The sequence below is a fragment of the Bactrocera oleae genome, chromosome 6, assembly GCF_042242935.1.
Source record: "Bactrocera oleae isolate idBacOlea1 chromosome 6, idBacOlea1, whole genome shotgun sequence".
Lineage (NCBI taxonomy): Eukaryota > Metazoa > Arthropoda > Insecta > Diptera > Tephritidae > Bactrocera > Bactrocera oleae.
Genome location: NC_091540.1, coordinates 17,144,005 through 17,162,204, shown reverse-complemented (window position 1 = coordinate 17,162,204; position 18,200 = coordinate 17,144,005). Strand labels below are relative to the sequence as shown.

The following is an 18,200-nucleotide window of genomic DNA, read 5'->3' as shown; positions in this document are numbered from 1 at the left end:
GCGAACTGGTAATCCAATTTTTTTGGAATGAAATCAAAGTATGCGAGGAATTCAGACTGCTCAGGCTCGCGGTCAAGTAAGTAGGTAAGAATACATTTTTTTCAGACTCTTAGACCTAAAGTAAGATTGTTTCAACTTTTTGAGAAATTAAATCTATGAAATTGAAATTAATTGGAGAATATTTGAACCTGAAAGCTTTGAAGGGATGATTTTAACTTTGAATTTTACGAGGTTTCTATATTGTTCAACCTTTGAACAGAACCTACTCGTACACCTTTTAATTATGATATTAATACAGTATGTTCCATATACATAAGTATAGTCGCAGATAAGGTTTACTGTTTTCTGGGTAATCTGATTCGTATGTTCTTTACCATACCAAAAGCAACAGGGAAGACTGAAGAAGCTTTTCTAAAGTCTCAAGGTCAACATAGATTAAAATGCTCCCAGATTTTTTTAGTGGTATTTTCTGGTTCCTTAAGATTTGACTCCAGTGCCAATGTAAATATATTATGTAATGACTGCTCTTATGTTGTCAAATATACTCAGTAGTAAATTTTCTCCTATGCCTTCGTTAAGTAACATAGGTCTATGTAATCTTACAAATAGGAACTATATTTCTATCATAAGCTGTGCTTAAATTTCAGAATCTATAACTTTATATTGTCACTTTGAAGACTTTAAAAAGAGACCTCGATTCAACTAGCCCATTAACATTTTCATCACCAGAAAGTTTATGTGTTTGGGAACATGAATACTTATGTTATCGAAAATTGTACTTGAGCGGTTTTTAGTTTAACAGGCTCGACGAAAGCTCCATCTAAATTCAAGTGTATAGCTATTTGTAAGTCCTATTCATTATAGCCTATTTTTTCTCTCTATCTCTACTACTACTTTTAAATGTTAAATCAACAACTTTGTCTCTGAAATATTATATTGGAGCATGCAAATTGTCGAAACATGCGTTCAATACTTGTGAGGCGTTGATAACTGAGAGGAGTCGATTGCAAAGGCATTTCAAATGGCAAATACCTTACATTGAGGTCCTAAAAAAGCAGGATTGTTTGAAAAAAACCCGTTGCCTCATCATCAAAATTCTTTATTACTTTTACTTTAGAACAAACTTACTTCTTCGCTAAAAACCATGTTTGGAAATAGGAGAATTATGGGAATGTTGGGAGCTCGAGATTGAGGATCACGCTGAAATCAGTATAAATCCTCAAATATTTTGAAATTATCTGCTGGAGTAACTAACTTTCCTACGAACAAAACATAATTGCAAATACAAAATGTATTCGAATCTTTCTCGCTCCAATATTTTGGATAAAACAGTTAAAGTACCGTTAGGTCAGTAAGGTCTGCATGTATTCAAATGAATATTTTATCTTAAAAGTATTGGGTTTTTAACCTATGATCTGTCAATATTTAGGGGCAAGAGATCGTGAAAAAGTTGTTGTAAATGGAAAGCATAAACTTTAAAAAAATATGCTTAAATAAAAGATTAATGTAATTAAAAAAAGTGATTGTGTTGCCAGCACACATTAACGTTTGAGTAAAGTTTCTTTCTTCACAATTTATATATTTAATACATTTTAATCAAATATATGATTATATTTTGTATATTTAATAGTCACGCAAAATTAGCAACAGTCCCTTTTAATTAACAATTTTATTATAATTTAATTTTTTACCGCTTTATACTTTTTACTTGAAACCAAATGCAAAATTTTTCTCTTTGCTTCAGTTAATCCTTTCTACTTATTTACATAGGGTATATTTATGTATGTGGTTATGTACATACAAATTTTCCACTTTGGTAAAAATGTGCTAATTTTTAATTTTTTTTCGCTTTATTGTGGCTCTCAATATAAAAAACTACGCTGCATATATTTATAAATAATTGCATTCTCTTCCATCTGGCTAAAACATTTTTACATATGATTTATGCATATATGTACGCAAATAAATTACTGAGCACATGCTATATAGTACATGCATATGCATATTTATACAAAAACATACGTTTATTTTTTAAATTTCCCATGTTTAGAGAGAACAATTTCTTACAAAAAGCTTAAATTTTGATATTTAATTGGTCTTACATACATACTAACGTTTTTAATGCAATCGTGGTGATCTTACGAATTTTCACAATTCCGTTTTATATAATTTTTTTTAGTACCATATATTGTACAAGTATGTTAATTTCGCAAAAAATGTTTATCAACGAAGTAGTGCTGAAATTTACTTATTTATATGATACACTGGTGTGCGTTATAATAGAAACATTAATAGCAAAATTGCTCAACTTTTATATCCTTTACGATTAAAAAAATGTTTTTCAACGAAGTGGTCTGCAACTTTTTTGAATATACAGTGATGTGCGTTAAATTAGAAATAGTTAGCGATTTTTTTAGAATACTAACAGTTAATTTTAAGTTGACACGAAAGCCTAACGGTGTCTTTTGTGCAGAAAATTCTATAACTCAAATGTATTTTAACCAAAGTAAATCTATTTTAGTATTTGATATATTTTAAGAGTGACGCCAAGGAATATTAATGGCAAATATTATATATATTTAATATAACTAATTTATTAAAACAACATGAAACAGATCTGTATCTATATTAATGATACCAATGTAGACCAAAAAAATATAAAATAAGTTATAATATCAGTGGAAAGGTGAAATACACTTAATGGTGAATTATGCTGTCAAAACAGTTGAGCGCGAACAGATATTGAGTTAGAAGTACCAAAGCAACTTACTTCGTAAAAAGGGACTCCAAGATAAACTCCATCACCTTTTTTTCTTAAAATAACTGTACTAAAGTATTTCACCACTCTTAAACCAGGTAAATAAAAATTCAATTTCATATATATATGTACCTCTAGGATGCTCTTACAGCTCAAAATCTCTAAAAACAACATATGTCTACTATCTAAAATGCACTTATAGTATATAGTGTGGTAAATAACGCTCGCCGTATGCACTTTTGGTATACATTATTGGAATTTTGAAATATCTTCTTTAAACATGTTTCATCCCAGCAAGTCTATTTTAACGCGTGACACTGTAGACTTGATACTTTTTGCTTTACAACATTTCCTTACAAATACAAGCTAAAATTGTCGCTTAAGTAAATCTAGACCGAACTGTTAGCGATAAGTGCTGTTTTCTACCATTTTGTTGACAGGAACAGGCATAAGATAAAGCAATGATGGGCTGACTTTGATTGCGTTCAATTGAGGTACTTAATCTCGATTGTAGTTAAAAGTAATACATTCAATTCTCACTGGACTAAAATTGCACCACTTAAATTCATTCGAAATGTCATTATCTCATCTTGATTGAAGCAGTTAAGAGATTAATAAATCAAAAAATTTTATTTACAATATTTAAAAAGTTTATAGGGACTTAAATATTGAAAATTCATTTTTGAAACCTTTTAGAAAATTCAAGATGAAATATTTAAAATTTTTTTCTAAATTCACTCTTCTTTTTACAAGGAAAAATATTTAGAATCGAATACGAAATAGGATGTATTATTTTTCTCGGGAAATTTTTTTTTTTGTTGCAGTGAATTTTCTAACGTAACAAATCACGCTTTTTGAGGGTTTTGAAATTATGGCTGAATAGCCGGAGTTCACATTTATTGATCAGATATTTGTTAATGTTATTGTTGTTTTAAAGTTATAAAATACTCCCCATTAGTTTTGGAGAAAGTTGTGATCACACTGTAGTCAGAAGAAAATCGCGGCTCCGTTCAGCTGTCATGAGAACGACATATATTAGAACACTTCCCCACGGTCGGGTCTAAGTGACCGGAACGGACCCTGATTTTTATCCGGCCAATCACAGTCAACATGGCAACATTTCTCGAAATTACAACAACAACATTTTATCGAAATTTTTAGGTTAAGTCGTACTAGTCGGTTAGTTTGTAAGGCAGGTTTTGCCCTTTCTTGTGCTCAAATACTTTGATTGCCAATTTTTTTTTTTCAATTAATGCATTGCTTTCAATTAACTTTAACAAATACATAGGCGATTTTAATGCACACATACAAGTATATAATACATTTTATAAATCTGTGTGTACACATTTTTTTTAGCAACTTTGTGCTACAATTATGTTTATATACTTTTAGGTATAAAAACTTTTTAACAATTTTTAACAACTAAGCTAACAACATTTAACGGTTTGTGTAAACATACATACAAATGGAAAATGACAGTATATGATTGCTTGAACCTTTATATATATTTACTTATATGGATCTTTTTTGCTGTTCTTACATAATATATACTAAACCCAGCACATTTAATGGTCTTTCGTTATTACAACAAATGTTGCGCGAAATGTTCATAACGTAATACATACATATATATAACTGTAAAATATTTATTTCGCGTCTGTAATGCACTTCGTTTCGAGCACTATAGTTTTTTTATGCTTTTATTTAGTTTTATTTTTATAAACTTAAGAAACACGTAATTAGACTTATGCTCTTTTAATGTACATACTTGTAACACATTTACTTCAAATTAATTTAGTGTTATGCAAAGTTCGTGGAAATTCATATGTATGTATTTTCGAGTAATTGTTGGACCCTTTGAAATTATTTTAAAATTTTGTAGTGACGGTAGCGGTTTCGGGTATAAGGCAGTCATATTTTAAAGATTGAAGGTAGCCACCTTGGAATGCACACGAAAGCAATAATATTGTTGCCTTTTTGCTCAATATTATCCAACCCCTTTTAGAGTATTATATATAAATATATTATGAGTTATAATTTTTAAACTTTTTACTTTATTTTACTCTGCTTTAAAATAATAAAAAAAATTTTGTTAATTTTTTTTTACGTTTCGAAGAGTATTTTCGGGAAATAAAAAATATTTTGTAAAATAAAAAAATATTGTTTTCTTTAAAGTGACGGTAATTTACTATAGCGGTTTAAATGTATTACCTTCGTAGGTACAGACGGTGAGTTACAGGTCACTAAGAAAGGTGGTAATGAACAACTATTGTTAGAGTTTTCACTAAAATATACATTTTTTACAGTGTATTTGTCTTAATTGCGCTCTTTGGTTTTGTAAATATTTCGAACAGTTTTTTTTTTTCTATTTAATTATATTTTGTTTGGTTTTGGCTTGTATAATATATTTTTTTATTTTATTAGTTTGGTACATTAATTTATGTATATAAATTTTTATTTTTGTTTGGTGTTTAATACATTTTATGCAACTTAATTTAAATGATGTGTTTTGTTGTTTAATTTTTTGTATCATATTTTTATGTATTCCAACAACCAACTAACGAAATAGTATATATAAATTCAATACATTTTTATTTTTTTATATTATACATTGGAAAATATTTCAATAATTTTGTTTATTTTTTCGATATTAAATTTTTATTTAGTTAATTTCAATTATTCTTTAGTTCATTTTTGAAATAAAAAAATGAAAATTCAAAAAAAGTAATGAATAATTAAATAAAGAATAAAAATATGTTGAAACAATTGTTGTATTCAAAACATGAACTTAAATTGTACTGTTTTTCTTTGTTGAGTATCAAAGTTTTTCTTCAGGGTTACGAATTTTTAAATCAAATTTTTATTTAAGCTAATTTAATATATTTAATTTCATTTTATTAATTTTCATTTTTTTCAACTATTTTATTTGTTATTACTTTACGTTTTGTCTTTTACTTTAGGATAATATGTTGTAATTTCTTAATTATTTTATATTCTTGTTCATTTATTTTAGTTATTTCGCATTTTATTTTTTCTTCGTAACTTTATTTGTTTTTTGTACCACTTGAATTAATGTCGGAGTATAATTCTTATTTTGTATATTATTTATCACATAATTTGGTAACTTCTTAGTAAATTTAATTTTTTTAAACATTTTATTTGACAATTTTATTTTATATTATTTTATATTCAATTACAGTTTAACTACAGTTTATTTTGATAAAATCGAGTTTTTATAAAGTTTATTTAATTATATTGTGTTGTTGTTGTAATATAGTATATTTTGTATTTCACTTTTATATTTCATTTGATTGATTGTGTTACCTAATCCATTTTTTTATATAGTAATATAAAAATAGTTATTTGATCAAATTTCACATTAAAATTAATATTATTATAAATACATTTTTTATATGATTTATTTCTCAAGTTTATTAATTTTTCCAATTAAATTACATATACTTAATTTTTTTTTTTTTTTAATTTTATGGTTTTTTCTTTATTTTATATAATTTTTTTTACATTATTTTTAGTTTTTATTTGCCCTCTTTAATTTTTTTTCTAAGCTTGAATTTTTTTATCACATAAAATATTTAAATTTCGTCTTTAATCGGTTTGTATTTAAGCATATTTTAATTTTTCTTTACCGGTACACTAAATGAAATGCATTATACCATACTTTTTTTGTTTTTATAAATTTCACAGTTTTGCAAGCTTTTATTTTAATATATACCATACGACTGTGTGTAGCATATACGTATGTACATCTAAGCAACAATAATTTAATTTGTAGTTTAGTATTGTAAAAAAAACTAATTTTACTAAATTCTTATGTCAATAGTACTATGTAAGTAATTGCTTTGAGTTTTTGAAAATTCTATGCTATATGTAAGCTAAGCGCGGGGAAATTCTCTTGGTTACCCTAGCAATTGTCAATTTCGTGTGTTTTGAATATTTGACAATTTGACAATTTAGAAACAATGATCTTAAACTGTTTACCAAATTTATTGGAACCTATACAAAGAGAGTTAGCTTGTTTTGCGGTTTTAAAGCCGCAATTAGTACGCAACAAATTAACAAAAGTAGCTCTTGAGAACTCGCTTTTGATCGTTTCATTTCTGCTATCGAAAGGTAGAGCATTTTGATTGCTTCAGCTATGATCATTGCGACGGGCCATTATCAGGCTTTGCAGTTGTTTCACCTTTGCTGTTGCTTTTTTACCACAGTAGCAGCCCTAAAAGAGAGTGAAATAACAATAAAAGGTGCACCGGATTTAGTATTATTATTATACCTTCTCATGCCGTGCCTCGGACTCACTGGCGGGGTACGCACCGGCGACGGTGGCGCCGAACTGCCCGAAGAGGTGCGCGAAGACAGCGAGAGTGTCGAATTGCGTGGCGCCGAGCAACCCAAATAAATTGCCGAACCCTTATCCGGGTCGCGCAGATCTACGCGCGAGCCATGGACGGACGATGGCACCGAACCAGGCACTTTGCCTGTGTACGCATGTAAACCCGCCGGACTGCTGTACGGCCGCACCGATAGACCGCTCACAGTGCTGGCGCTGCGTTGCAGTTGCGTTTGTCCATTGCTACCACTCACGCCAACTCCACCATTTTTAGCTGTGGAGCACTTAACCATTTCATCCTGCTGCTGCTGGGCTGCCACTGTAGCAGATGCGGCGGCACGCGCCTTTGCTGAGCCGCTAGTCAGACGACTGCCAGCGCTGTTTACACGCGGATTGCGCATGCGTGCAGCAGGAGGCGACTTATGTAATGCCTCACGTTCACGTTTCGCATCGTTGATGGCGGCCGCGTATTCAGCCGCCTCTTTTGAACTGCTTGCTGTCGCTATGAGCGGCGACAACGCGGCGGTGGTGGGTGTGGTAGTAGTATTCGTGTTTGACGTGGTGGTCGTGTTACTGTTGTTGGTGGTCGTCGTGGTTGTGTTGTTTATTTGCGCTATTGTTGTTGTAGTTGTCGTTTGTGTGGGTGGGTTTAGCGCCTCCTCATCTTCGGGTATTTTTTGTGGGCCTAGCGAACGACGTGTGGTCGACGAATGACTTGGTGAAGTCGGACATGATTGCGCCACATTGGTGGCAATTACGTTTGTGAGGCCAGCTGCGGAAATCGAAGGCAATGCTGAAGCACTCGAAGTGGATGGTTGACCGCGAAGTCGTGAACGCGTCGACGCGGTAGAGGGACGACGACGGAAGAGACCTTTCGAAGGATCCATATTGCAGACACCTGCATTAGAGAAAGGTAAAGGGAAAGAGTATAGAAACAACTTATAAAAGAAGAATAAGCATGCTTAAAATTCAGAAAAATGGGTTTGTTGACTTCGTACCATCGCGTTCTACAAAGCTGGTTAGAGTATAATTTATTTAATTTAAAAATTTTGATTTTTCACATTTTTTCAATTTTTAATTTATATATCAATAGCACTGTTATTTTGTGCGTTTTCAATTGCGCCTAAATTAGTGGTATCGGGTAACGTCTCTTCAACGAATGTCGGTGGAACAATCGGTATTTTATTCTCCTCTATTGGGTGAAAATACAAAACATTTTCCATTAACTGTTGGCCCAGTTGGTTATCTTCAAAGCATATCTCATTCGAATCATCATCATCGCTCTCTTTGCTAACAGTTTCTTCAGGCTCCTTTACGGACGCCTCTTTCAGTTGCAAGTTTTCTGATTGTTTGACCTCATCTTCATCATCATCTTCGTTGCCGCCTTTTTTCAAACCACTGTTATCTACAGCTAGCATTTCCCACTTCTCCGCCGCAAATAATATCATATAGGCTACATTTATATTTGCAGTTACTTCGCTGCCACTTGCAGCTTCTTGTCCCTCATTTAAATCACTAATTTCCCCACTCAATGGTAATACCATCATCGCACCTGTTGGACATTTTTCACCACGTGTACAATTTCCCTCACAAATATCACGATTCTGCAAGAGCTCCTGATAGTTGTCCAACGCTGCTGAACACTTCGAACGATCCAATTGTTCCAGCGCTGTTGAGGGAAAACGCTCACGCAAACGTCTGCGTTCCTCCATTAACCGATACATTTCGAATTCTTGCAGCTGTGTCTGGAAACCGATATTCGGATTGGCAACGGCGCGTCCAGTGCGCACGACCTTTAACGCTTCCTTCCAGCTCAAATTGGTGGCGGTCATTATGTACGCCACCGCCACAGTAACAGAGCGTGACATGCCGGCCAGGCAATGTATCAGCACATTGCCTTCACGGAGACGCGCTGCATGTATGAAATCATTGCAAACTGAAAAATACTGCGACAGATTCTGATCCGGTGTGTCAGCGGCCATCACGCACAAATAATGTTTGTCCTGAAGTAGGAGACGATTAATTACTGAATGTGTAAAATTAACAGTTTTTGATTAACTCACCGGCAGCAAACGCCTTGGACTATCGTGTATGGCTATTATGTGTGTAATTTGATGTTTGTCCAACTGCTGCTGATCCTTCGAGTCGCGATAATTGCCAACATAGAGTCCGGGCAACACCTGAAAACAAAAAAGTCAATTGGTGTAGTGGTAATTTATAGCAGCTAGTTTTTTTTGCAGCGAGTATATTTGCTTGCCAAATTCATATGCCAATCCATGTTGTCTTAAGGCTGCGTCAAGTAATCGAAATTAACATTTTAAATACACTTTATTTCTGAACACTTTCTGAATTGTTTACTAGAAGTTTTGCACTTGCTATTTACTATTTGTTGTTGCTTGTTGCCTTAACAACTGCAGTTGGCTTGCAGAAGAACAGCTGAGTTTTGTTTACATATGCCCTGTGTTGAGCTTAGTTAAGATGTTTTAGTGAAACAAAGTTGCACAAACGTTCTGTGTTGAGTTAGTAAGAACGTACGTTCTTTGCAGTTTTGGTATGCATTTGATAGATGGCGCTAAGTCCACAAGAAAAAAGTAATTGCAGAACAAAACAAACTTGCAATATCCGTGTGCACTTGTCAGCTAAGTTGCAAGCTTGTTTTTAGTACAACAACAAACAAATTGCAACAAATCAGCCAGTCAGTCGAATCATTTGCACAATTGAAGCAATTAAAAGTTTTATTCACAGCACAAACTCACCTTGTTCATACCATTTCCCATGTTGCCTCATTTAATTATTGTCCACCAATCAATCGCGTTGCAATTACAATAGATTTTATTGTGTCCAAAATTTATTGCTCAGTGTAGAAAGTACGCCAAGCTGCAAGAAAGATCAATTTGAGGAAAAATAAATTTATTGTTTTGAAATTTTTTTCGGCTTACAAATTTTGATCAATTAGAAGTAAAATTTGAATAATTAATAATAAAAACAGCAAAAAGTGTTGTGAAAGGATATATAATATTTTGGGAATAGTATATTTCAATTCATAACATTAAATTTTATGTTTGAATATGCATACCAGATAAGTAGTCAACCAAAAATTAGGCTACAATTATTCACCACATTCTCCAGATTGGGCCCTGCGCGACTTCTTTTTATTTCCAAACTTGAAAATAACATTCACTGGTTAGGAATTTTGTTGTTGTTGTAACGGTTACCTAGTCCCCGTTTGGGTGATAAATTCCAGATTCGTTGTCGTCGAAGTCGTCGAACGGGAGGCCCAGGAAACGAGCTGTTTCGACGGGGTCGGACCATAGGGAGAAGGGTGTTAGATGAGTGGGGTTTGTTGGGCATGCAAGGAGGTGGTTAGTGTCATGCGTTTAGTATGTCGGGGTCTATTCTGGATAAGTAGGAGTTTAACCTGCTACAGTATCCGGAACGAAGTTGCGCGAGGGTCACTCTGGTTTCGCAAGGCAACTCGAGCTCTATGTCTGCTATGGGTGGTGGTTTGACTCCTATTACCCCAATCAACGAAAGACCTCTTGATGTTCCTAGGAGGCGGCTCCGCTAAAGTCAGGCGACTACAGGGGTGGTTTCTACGAAAACACCCCAGTAGAAACTGCTTGGAGAGGAGTTCGTTGTGTTCCTTAACCGGAAGCATACGGGCCTCACTATGTAGGTGTTCGATTGGAAACATCCAGAGGCATCCCGTGATAGTCCGGAGTGCAGTGTTCTGACAGGTCTGAAGCTTCTTCTTCTGCGTGTCACTGCATCCAGGCGACCATATTGGGGCTGCGTAATTTAGGACCGGTCGGCCGATTACCTTGTATGTTGCCAACAACGTTTCTTTGTCTTTTCCCCAAGAGCTGCCGGCAAGCGACTGGAGGATTTTGTTGCGGCTCTGTACTTTGGCAGTTATCGCGGTCGTGTGAGGAGTAAAAGAGCACAGACTGTCCAAAGTGACGCCTAAAATTTTAGGATTATTTATTGTCGGAATTTTTGTGCCATCGACTGAAATGTTCGGGTCCAGTCTGTACTCCTTCGTCCAATTTGTGAAGATAGTTGCTGTGGATTTAGTGGAAGAGAGTGTTAGGTTCCTTGCAGAGAAGAAGCGAGAAATATCGGAGAGGTAGCTGTTTACTTTTGAACACATGCCATCGATTCCATTTCCCGACGTCAATATCGTACAGTCATCAGCGTACGAGGTCACTGAAATTCCCGCTGGTGGCTGGGGGAGTTTCGAAATATAAAAATTAAACAGTAGTGGGGAGAGGACACCGCCCTGCGGAACCCCCTGTTTAATTTTCCTAAGTTTGGAGTTTTGACCTCGAAACAGTACGGATGAGTGTCGACCGCTCAGGTAGTTCATAGTCCACCGCTTCAGCCCTGGAGGGAGCGTTGATTGTTCTAGGTCCTCAAGTAGCGTTGTGTGATTGACTGTGTCAAAAGCTTTTGACAAGTCCAACGCTACGAGGATCGTCCTCTCGCAGGGTGGCTTCTGGTTCAGGCCATGAACTATCTGGGCATTTATGACGCCAAGTGCTGTGGTGGTACTATGCACTTTACGGAAGCCATGCTAAAGATCTGCTAGGCTCAGGTGGTGAGTGAATGACGGGAGTAACAAGGCCTCAAGTGTCTTCACTACTGCGGAAAGGAGAGTTATCGGGCGATAAGACTCCCCTTTGTTGGCGGGTTTCCCAGGTTTCAGTAATGCGACCACTCTTCCGACTTTCCACACATCGGGTATTTGAAGAGTGGATATCGACAGGTTGAGGACCTTGGTGAGATAATTTACTCCCGTTGGACCTAGGTATTTTAGCATCAGCATGCTTATTCCGTCAGGGCCAATGGATTTAGACGATTTCGCCTTTTTGATGACACTCTGAACCTCCCCATCGGTGAAAGTAAGTGGTGCGTAGTCTTTTGGCATTTTGCGCAGCCGTCGGGTAACACGTCGTTTGACCTTGTCAGTCGAAGGGTGCAGTGTAAATTGTCGGCTGAAATAGCTCGCGCACTTCTTCGGGTCCGAGGAGGCATGACCATCGAATTGAATTTCAACCCGATCATCATGTCTTCTCGGATTTGACAGGACCTTGACAGTAGTCCAAAGCTTACTCACACCGTTGGAGAGGTTGCAGGACTTCAGGTGCTCTATCCAGTTTGTCCGCTTATGATGATTTACCATTTGCCGAATCTCCAAATTGAGATCCCTTATTCGGGGATCACAGGGATCGGCATGGCGTAAGGTGTCGCGCTCGTTTGCTAATACAGCTGCTTCGGCTGGGAAATTAGGGCGGAGTTCCGCGATTCTTCCAGCCGGTATGAAGCGAGCAGTAGCAGCAGCGATCACCTTGCGGAATTGACGCTCGCCAACGATGACGTCCGTAGGAATGGATAATGCGTTGAAGGTGCTCTCAGTAAATTCTGTGAAGCCGACCCAGTTAGCTTTGTTAAAGTTAACATAAGTGCGGTTGTCCACAGAAATAAAGTCAGGAGGTTTCTCCATCGAGATAATTATGGGCAGATGGTCTGATGCGAGAGTTAGCATAGGTCGCCAAGTTATACTATTTATCAGACCACCGCTAGCGATGGTAATATCTGGTGAGCTATTACAGGTGCCCATAATTCTGGTGGGGGCTTCGTCATTCATTGTGCAGAATGTCGAATCGTCTATCTGTTCCGCCAGCTCCATCCCCCTACGATCGTTTGACAGGCAGGAATGCCAAAGATCGTGATGCGCGTTAAAGTCGCCTAGCACCAAACGGTTTTCACCACGAAGTAGCGCATCTATGTTCGGGTGATATCCTGTTGGGCAACATGTAACTGGGGGGATGTATATGTTAAATATTTCGAGCTCGACATCGCCTGACCGGACAGCTATACCCTGACATTCTAGGGTAGTGTCCCTACGGTCGATGTCAACATCGATAAGACGATATTGCACGGTGTTGTGCAATATGAAGGCTAGGCCTCCACCATTATCTCGCTCGCGATCCTTACGTAAGACGTTGAAACCTGCACAACTCAGAAGATCTGAGCGGCTGTTTAGCTTGGTTTCTTGGACCGCAGCTATCGTTACGCGCTCCCGGCTCATGAATGCAACTATCTCCTCGATCTTACTCTGGGAGTCATGCTGTCTGTGTGAGCTCCTTAGGTCCTATCTTGGCCACTCGACTGGAGACAGGTTGCACAGCCGTTGAGGCAGATGTCGCATTATTGCGTTGACAGCATGGGGCCACGTAACTTGTGGTCCACTCCCTGTGTGTCTTAAGGCCTGAACAGGTCTTAAGATGGATCCAACCATTGCATGTATTGCACCTAACCAAGGTGTAGTTTGGATGGAGCCTTTTAGCGCAAACGCAGCAGTAAAATTCCTCGGGGCCCGGGTTGGACTCGATGCCAGCACGGGTCAGGAGAATACGGAGCAACCCTGCTGCTAGGCGTTGCTCCAATGACGACAAACTTAATCTAAAACTCACCGATCCAAACAGGGTTAGATCGCCGAAATAGCAACCGGCTGTTGTGGGAATTGTCGAATGAGGAAGTGAGGACAGGAGGGGTTTTCAGAAGGGTTAAAGCAGCTCGAGCATCGCTGGATTAGGTGTATCGCCCAGACAGCCCATCATCATACCGGCCTCTCTGCATGCTTGACACAGCTGCACCCATGGACAGAAGAAGCAACTACTGGGGTAGGTGGCTTATTACCCAAACAATACGGTTTCGGACCTAGAAGATCAAAATGGGGACAATTGAGAATATCATGAGGAGTGTGAAAGATTCGCACCGAGTATGTAACAAACTTAGATGAATACCTTCAACAGCACTCAATTTAAAATAAGGTTGAGGTATAAGGAGAAGGTATTTAAAATACCACCATATATCAGCCTAAGGGTAAGAAGCAATTTGAAAGACAGTATCTTGCTGTATAAAACTTCTGAGGGACCACGACATTTAAAGCGTCAGAAGCTGTGCAGGGATCAATCTTCAGCTCAGAACTCTGGATCGTCAGTTACGACGACATATTATTATATTATAGTCTCAATTTACCCGACGCTACTAGTTGGCTACGTAGATGACATCGTCGCGATAGTCATTACGAGGGACGCTGAAGATGCGCGCAGGAAGTTAAACCAGGTGATGATCAGAGCTCAATTGTGGCAGGAAAGGGGTCTAAAATCGGAGGACCGACACAGGAGACGCGGAAGCTCCTAATATCGAGCACATTGAATGTCTTGCTTTTTGGGGCAGAGTTATTGACAGACTCATTGAGGAAAAGTAACCGACATAAAGCCCTAGAAAAAGTGTATCGCACAGCTGCTCTAAAAGTAGTATCCGCGTGCCACACAGTTTTAAGCATTTTTCACTTTTCGCTCTTGGAAATTACATCTGCTGGTTCTAAAAGCTTGTTGTCGAAATGCAAGCTTTGAAAAATCTCGCCCTTTAAGGCTATCTTACCCATTCCGTTGTTCGGCGACAAGGAACTCCATGAAGAACCATGCCCATGCAAATATATGCTAATGCTATTCTAATACCGTAATAAAAGTTGTGCGCCATAAAGTATGCAAATTTTTAGTATGTACCTTTGTATTTTAAATTTTCGTCATAAAAAAGCCAAGTTGTGTCTAAATTTGTAGCCTCAAAGTGTCACATATATTTATTAATTCCCTATTTTCAAATTTTTCCTAACGAGTGACGGACACATAAATTTAAAAGCCTACATATTGGCGCCAAGGGCGCGGAAATCAAAGGCTAAATGGTCGAAGAGACACTCAGGTCACACGTGAGGCGAGTGTAAAGCAAAGTACAATTTGCACTGTTGTTTGAGTTTTGTAAATTTCTTTTTTCTTTGTTTTTGGAAAATAAAAAAAACAATGTATTTTATGTCAAACCACATACGAGTATACCCGGCAGCGCCAAAATTATGCACACTTTATGTGATTGCCACTAGAATGTCACTTGAATTTATTGAAATTGCTCGTGTTGTGTGCGCTCGCTCGTCGCTTAACTGCCATGTTCTTCGTTACGATGACGTCATTGTGCCACAATGTAGTGTTGAGCCGTTGCGCTTGCCCGCCTGCCTCACCTTGAAAATGCAGCACTACAACTTGTTATGGCGCAATCGCCCGAAAATATGCAATCACAAAATAATTTGGCAACAGTTAAATGAAATATGTACAAGGGGCCTGGTATGGCCGGTACCAGCGCTATGAAATCAACGAGAATTGTACGCGAGCGGGCAATGTCTGGCTGTGCCAGCACAGTTTTGCAACAAAAAAGAAAGGAATAACAAGTGAAAGTCGTACAATAAAATTGCAAGTCTAACAGAACTTGGCAAGCCGCCGGTTCTTTTTCGGCATATTATACTTATGGAAGTGCAAAGGCCACAGACAATGCCGCTGAAAGGTAGAGTAAGCCAGGCAGGAGCTCATATGCGCTCACATTAATTTTTTTGTGGTGTATTTATTTACTTTTCATATGCATATATTTATTGTCTTTAGGTTTAGTTCCATTATTACCAAGTGCCTGGTAAGCAGGATTGCTTGCTCTGCGATGCACATAAACAAAAGGCCAAACAGTAGCCTACATTACGGCGCCCACTTCCGCTTACATTATGCACATTATAGATAAACGTATAATAAGCCCAAGTATTCATGTGTGCCGGCTGAGCTGACTCAACAGTTTGTTGACAGTTTCGCTTAGAGCCAACATAACCTTGCTTTCTTAGTGGCATAGTTGCAAGCGCTGACACAAGCTGCTGCAACGCCTCTACACAGTGAAGGGATTTTGGCTCGTTTACACTTGTGTGGATGTTTGTGCGGCTAATTTAGAGGTCAACATGTGTGCCAAAATAGGGGACGACCACTGCATTGTACGGTTGACACTACCCTTATGAGCGACCACGGAGACAACTAACTGTCTTAGCTGCTAGGAAATGTTAAATGACGAGGGTACCAACGAAAATTCGTCTCACATTAAACCTTCGAGGGTGTTTTTTTAGGAAAGTGGTTCTGATAAAATTCTTAATAATTCTAGTAAGTCGAAATTTGTAGTTCCATACATTTAAAATCAAGGCACAAATAACAAATGAATGCAGAGGATCAGTCCGGCAACATGCAGCGGTGAAGGAGTAAGAAATATCTTATATACTAATGCTATGATGAAAAAGTAAGGTTAGAAAATGTAAATTCTTTATTTATTCTTCCAAATCAATTTCATCCACTTCAAAGTAATCACCGTCCAATAAAACGCACTTTTGCCAACGCTTTTTCAGTCGTCGAAACAGTCGGAATAGTCTTTTTCCGATGTAGCCTTCAAGACCTTCTTCTATTCGGTTTATATCTATTGAATCGTGTCGTTTATTTGCTGAATAGCCCGAAGTCGCACGGAGCCAAATTTGGTGAATACAGTGGTTGCGGAACGAAATGAGTAGAGTTTTTAGCAAAAAAAAGTAGTGATGAACCAATGCAGTATTACATGGTAATTGTCAATCGATGATTTTTAAGCACCAATTTTTAGAGGTTGATAGTTTTCCAGAGCGTGGTTCGTCCTTAGCACGTTCTCGGCCCACTTTGAACTTGTTATACCGCTTATAAATAATAAATGCTTTTTGTGCCATAGTTTGATCATCAAAGCCTTTCGCAACATGTGTCCGCAAAAGTATATTTGTTCATCAAAGTCAACCATTGTAAAAATCGTAAAATTCATTTGTGGTTGTTTACAAAAAATTGGGTAACTCGAAGATAATTATGGTAAACCTATTGACAAATTTATTGTTTATTTACAATAATATTGTTGATCATAATAGTAAGTCACCTAGGGGTTAGCTTGGGTATTAAAGCTGACATGAAACCGAGAACTTTGATATTTAAAAATAAAAAAAATTCTGTATATGGGTTGTTTTTTCATTTATCGACATTTGAGTTTATCACAACCATAACAAGGCGATTGCTTTGATTTTCTGCTCGTTATCTTTCGTGACTAAAGCAGTAAACTCCAAATGTTGATCTAAGTCTTGCGAATGTGAAACAGTAAACAAATTAGGTCTAAAATAAAAACAGGGTTCATTCCCCACACAAACTATGTAGTCCAGCCATAAGTTCTGTTTTTTTTAATAATATATTATATATATTAAATGGATGATGTACAAAATTTTACTTATTTAAAATTGCTGTGGGGTATTGGACAGGCCATGTTCTTCACATCAGCCAATCATCTGCATCTGTTAAACCAGGAATATTGCTTTCAAGCCACTGCTGGCTGGTTTTTGCCTTGTGTATTGGAGCAGAAGCTTGCTTGAAGATCCAATGCTTTCTATCGAAGAGAGTATTGCTTAAATGCTTTACCACGTCTTCTAAAACATGCTGGGAGTACACTTTTGCCCCAGCTTTAACTTCTTTTTTCACAGAAGTGAACAGGTGTAACGGCTTTACAGAAGAATGTCCACCAACCCATTACATTTTCGAGAAGCTTGAAATAACAATTTTTTCTGACTTTGGAAGTTTAAATTAGATTAGGTAGATTTTCTCGTTTTGCTTAAACTTCTTCAATAGAGAAAATTCTTCGATCCGTAAAAAGGATACTTTCATGGCCGTTGACCGCATACCACTGGAGGCGCCGCTTGCATCTGTTGAGTCCAATTTGGTTAGTAAAGCAATCACCACAATACGATTTTCTTTACTCACCACTCCATTGTTTAAAAGCGAAAACAAGCACAGAACTGATTATTACATACTTGTACTTGTATAACCAGTTACTGCATACAAATTATTATATATTAAACAAGAAAAAACATTAACTTCGGCTGACCGAAGCTATAATACCCTTCTGAAATGCATTTGAATTGAATAAAAGGGTATAGAAAGATCTTTATTCCGGTTTTAAGCGGTCTGCTTGGATGTTTTATTTCCGAGAACTCCTTCATTTCAATCTAACCTAACCGCATATGAGGGCTCGGCAGCAGGTGCGTAACTAACTCCGACCAACTTTCACACCTGGAAAAGAGCTCACACGTCGGGATATGATCGGATGATTTAGTAGTCGGAATATATAACAGAATTTAGCATCGACAACAATTTCGAAGCGTCGACAGCGAACTTC

At 37.1% G+C, this 18,200-nt stretch overlaps 1 protein-coding gene across 4 annotated transcripts in view; it reads right to left on the bottom strand.

Annotated features, from left to right (window-relative positions):
* Nucleotides 1-6,291: 6,291 nt before the first annotated feature.
* The window catches only part of LOC106616411 (tyrosine-protein phosphatase vhp-1), an 85,233-nt gene continuing 73,324 nt past the window's right edge, over nucleotides 6,292-18,200 (bottom strand). Inside the window, exons 1-6 of one of the 4 annotated variants that reach the window (XM_070111270.1) lie at nucleotides 10,046-10,119; nucleotides 9,863-9,983; nucleotides 9,170-9,286; nucleotides 8,659-9,109; nucleotides 7,050-8,004; nucleotides 6,299-6,992 (exon numbers count right to left, since the gene is read on the bottom strand). In XM_070111270.1, the coding sequence (XP_069967371.1) occupies nucleotides 6,956-6,992; nucleotides 7,050-8,004; nucleotides 8,659-9,109; nucleotides 9,170-9,286; nucleotides 9,863-9,883 (1,581 nt within the window). In that variant the 5' untranslated portion in view covers nucleotides 9,884-9,983; nucleotides 10,046-10,119 and the 3' untranslated portion in view covers nucleotides 6,299-6,955. Of the gene's footprint in view, nucleotides 6,993-7,049; nucleotides 8,005-8,658; nucleotides 9,110-9,169; nucleotides 9,287-9,363; nucleotides 9,602-9,862; nucleotides 9,984-10,045; nucleotides 10,120-18,200 lie in introns of those variants that run through there. The other 3 variants (XM_070111271.1, XM_036360514.2, XM_014233063.3) reach the window with 3 other exon arrangements.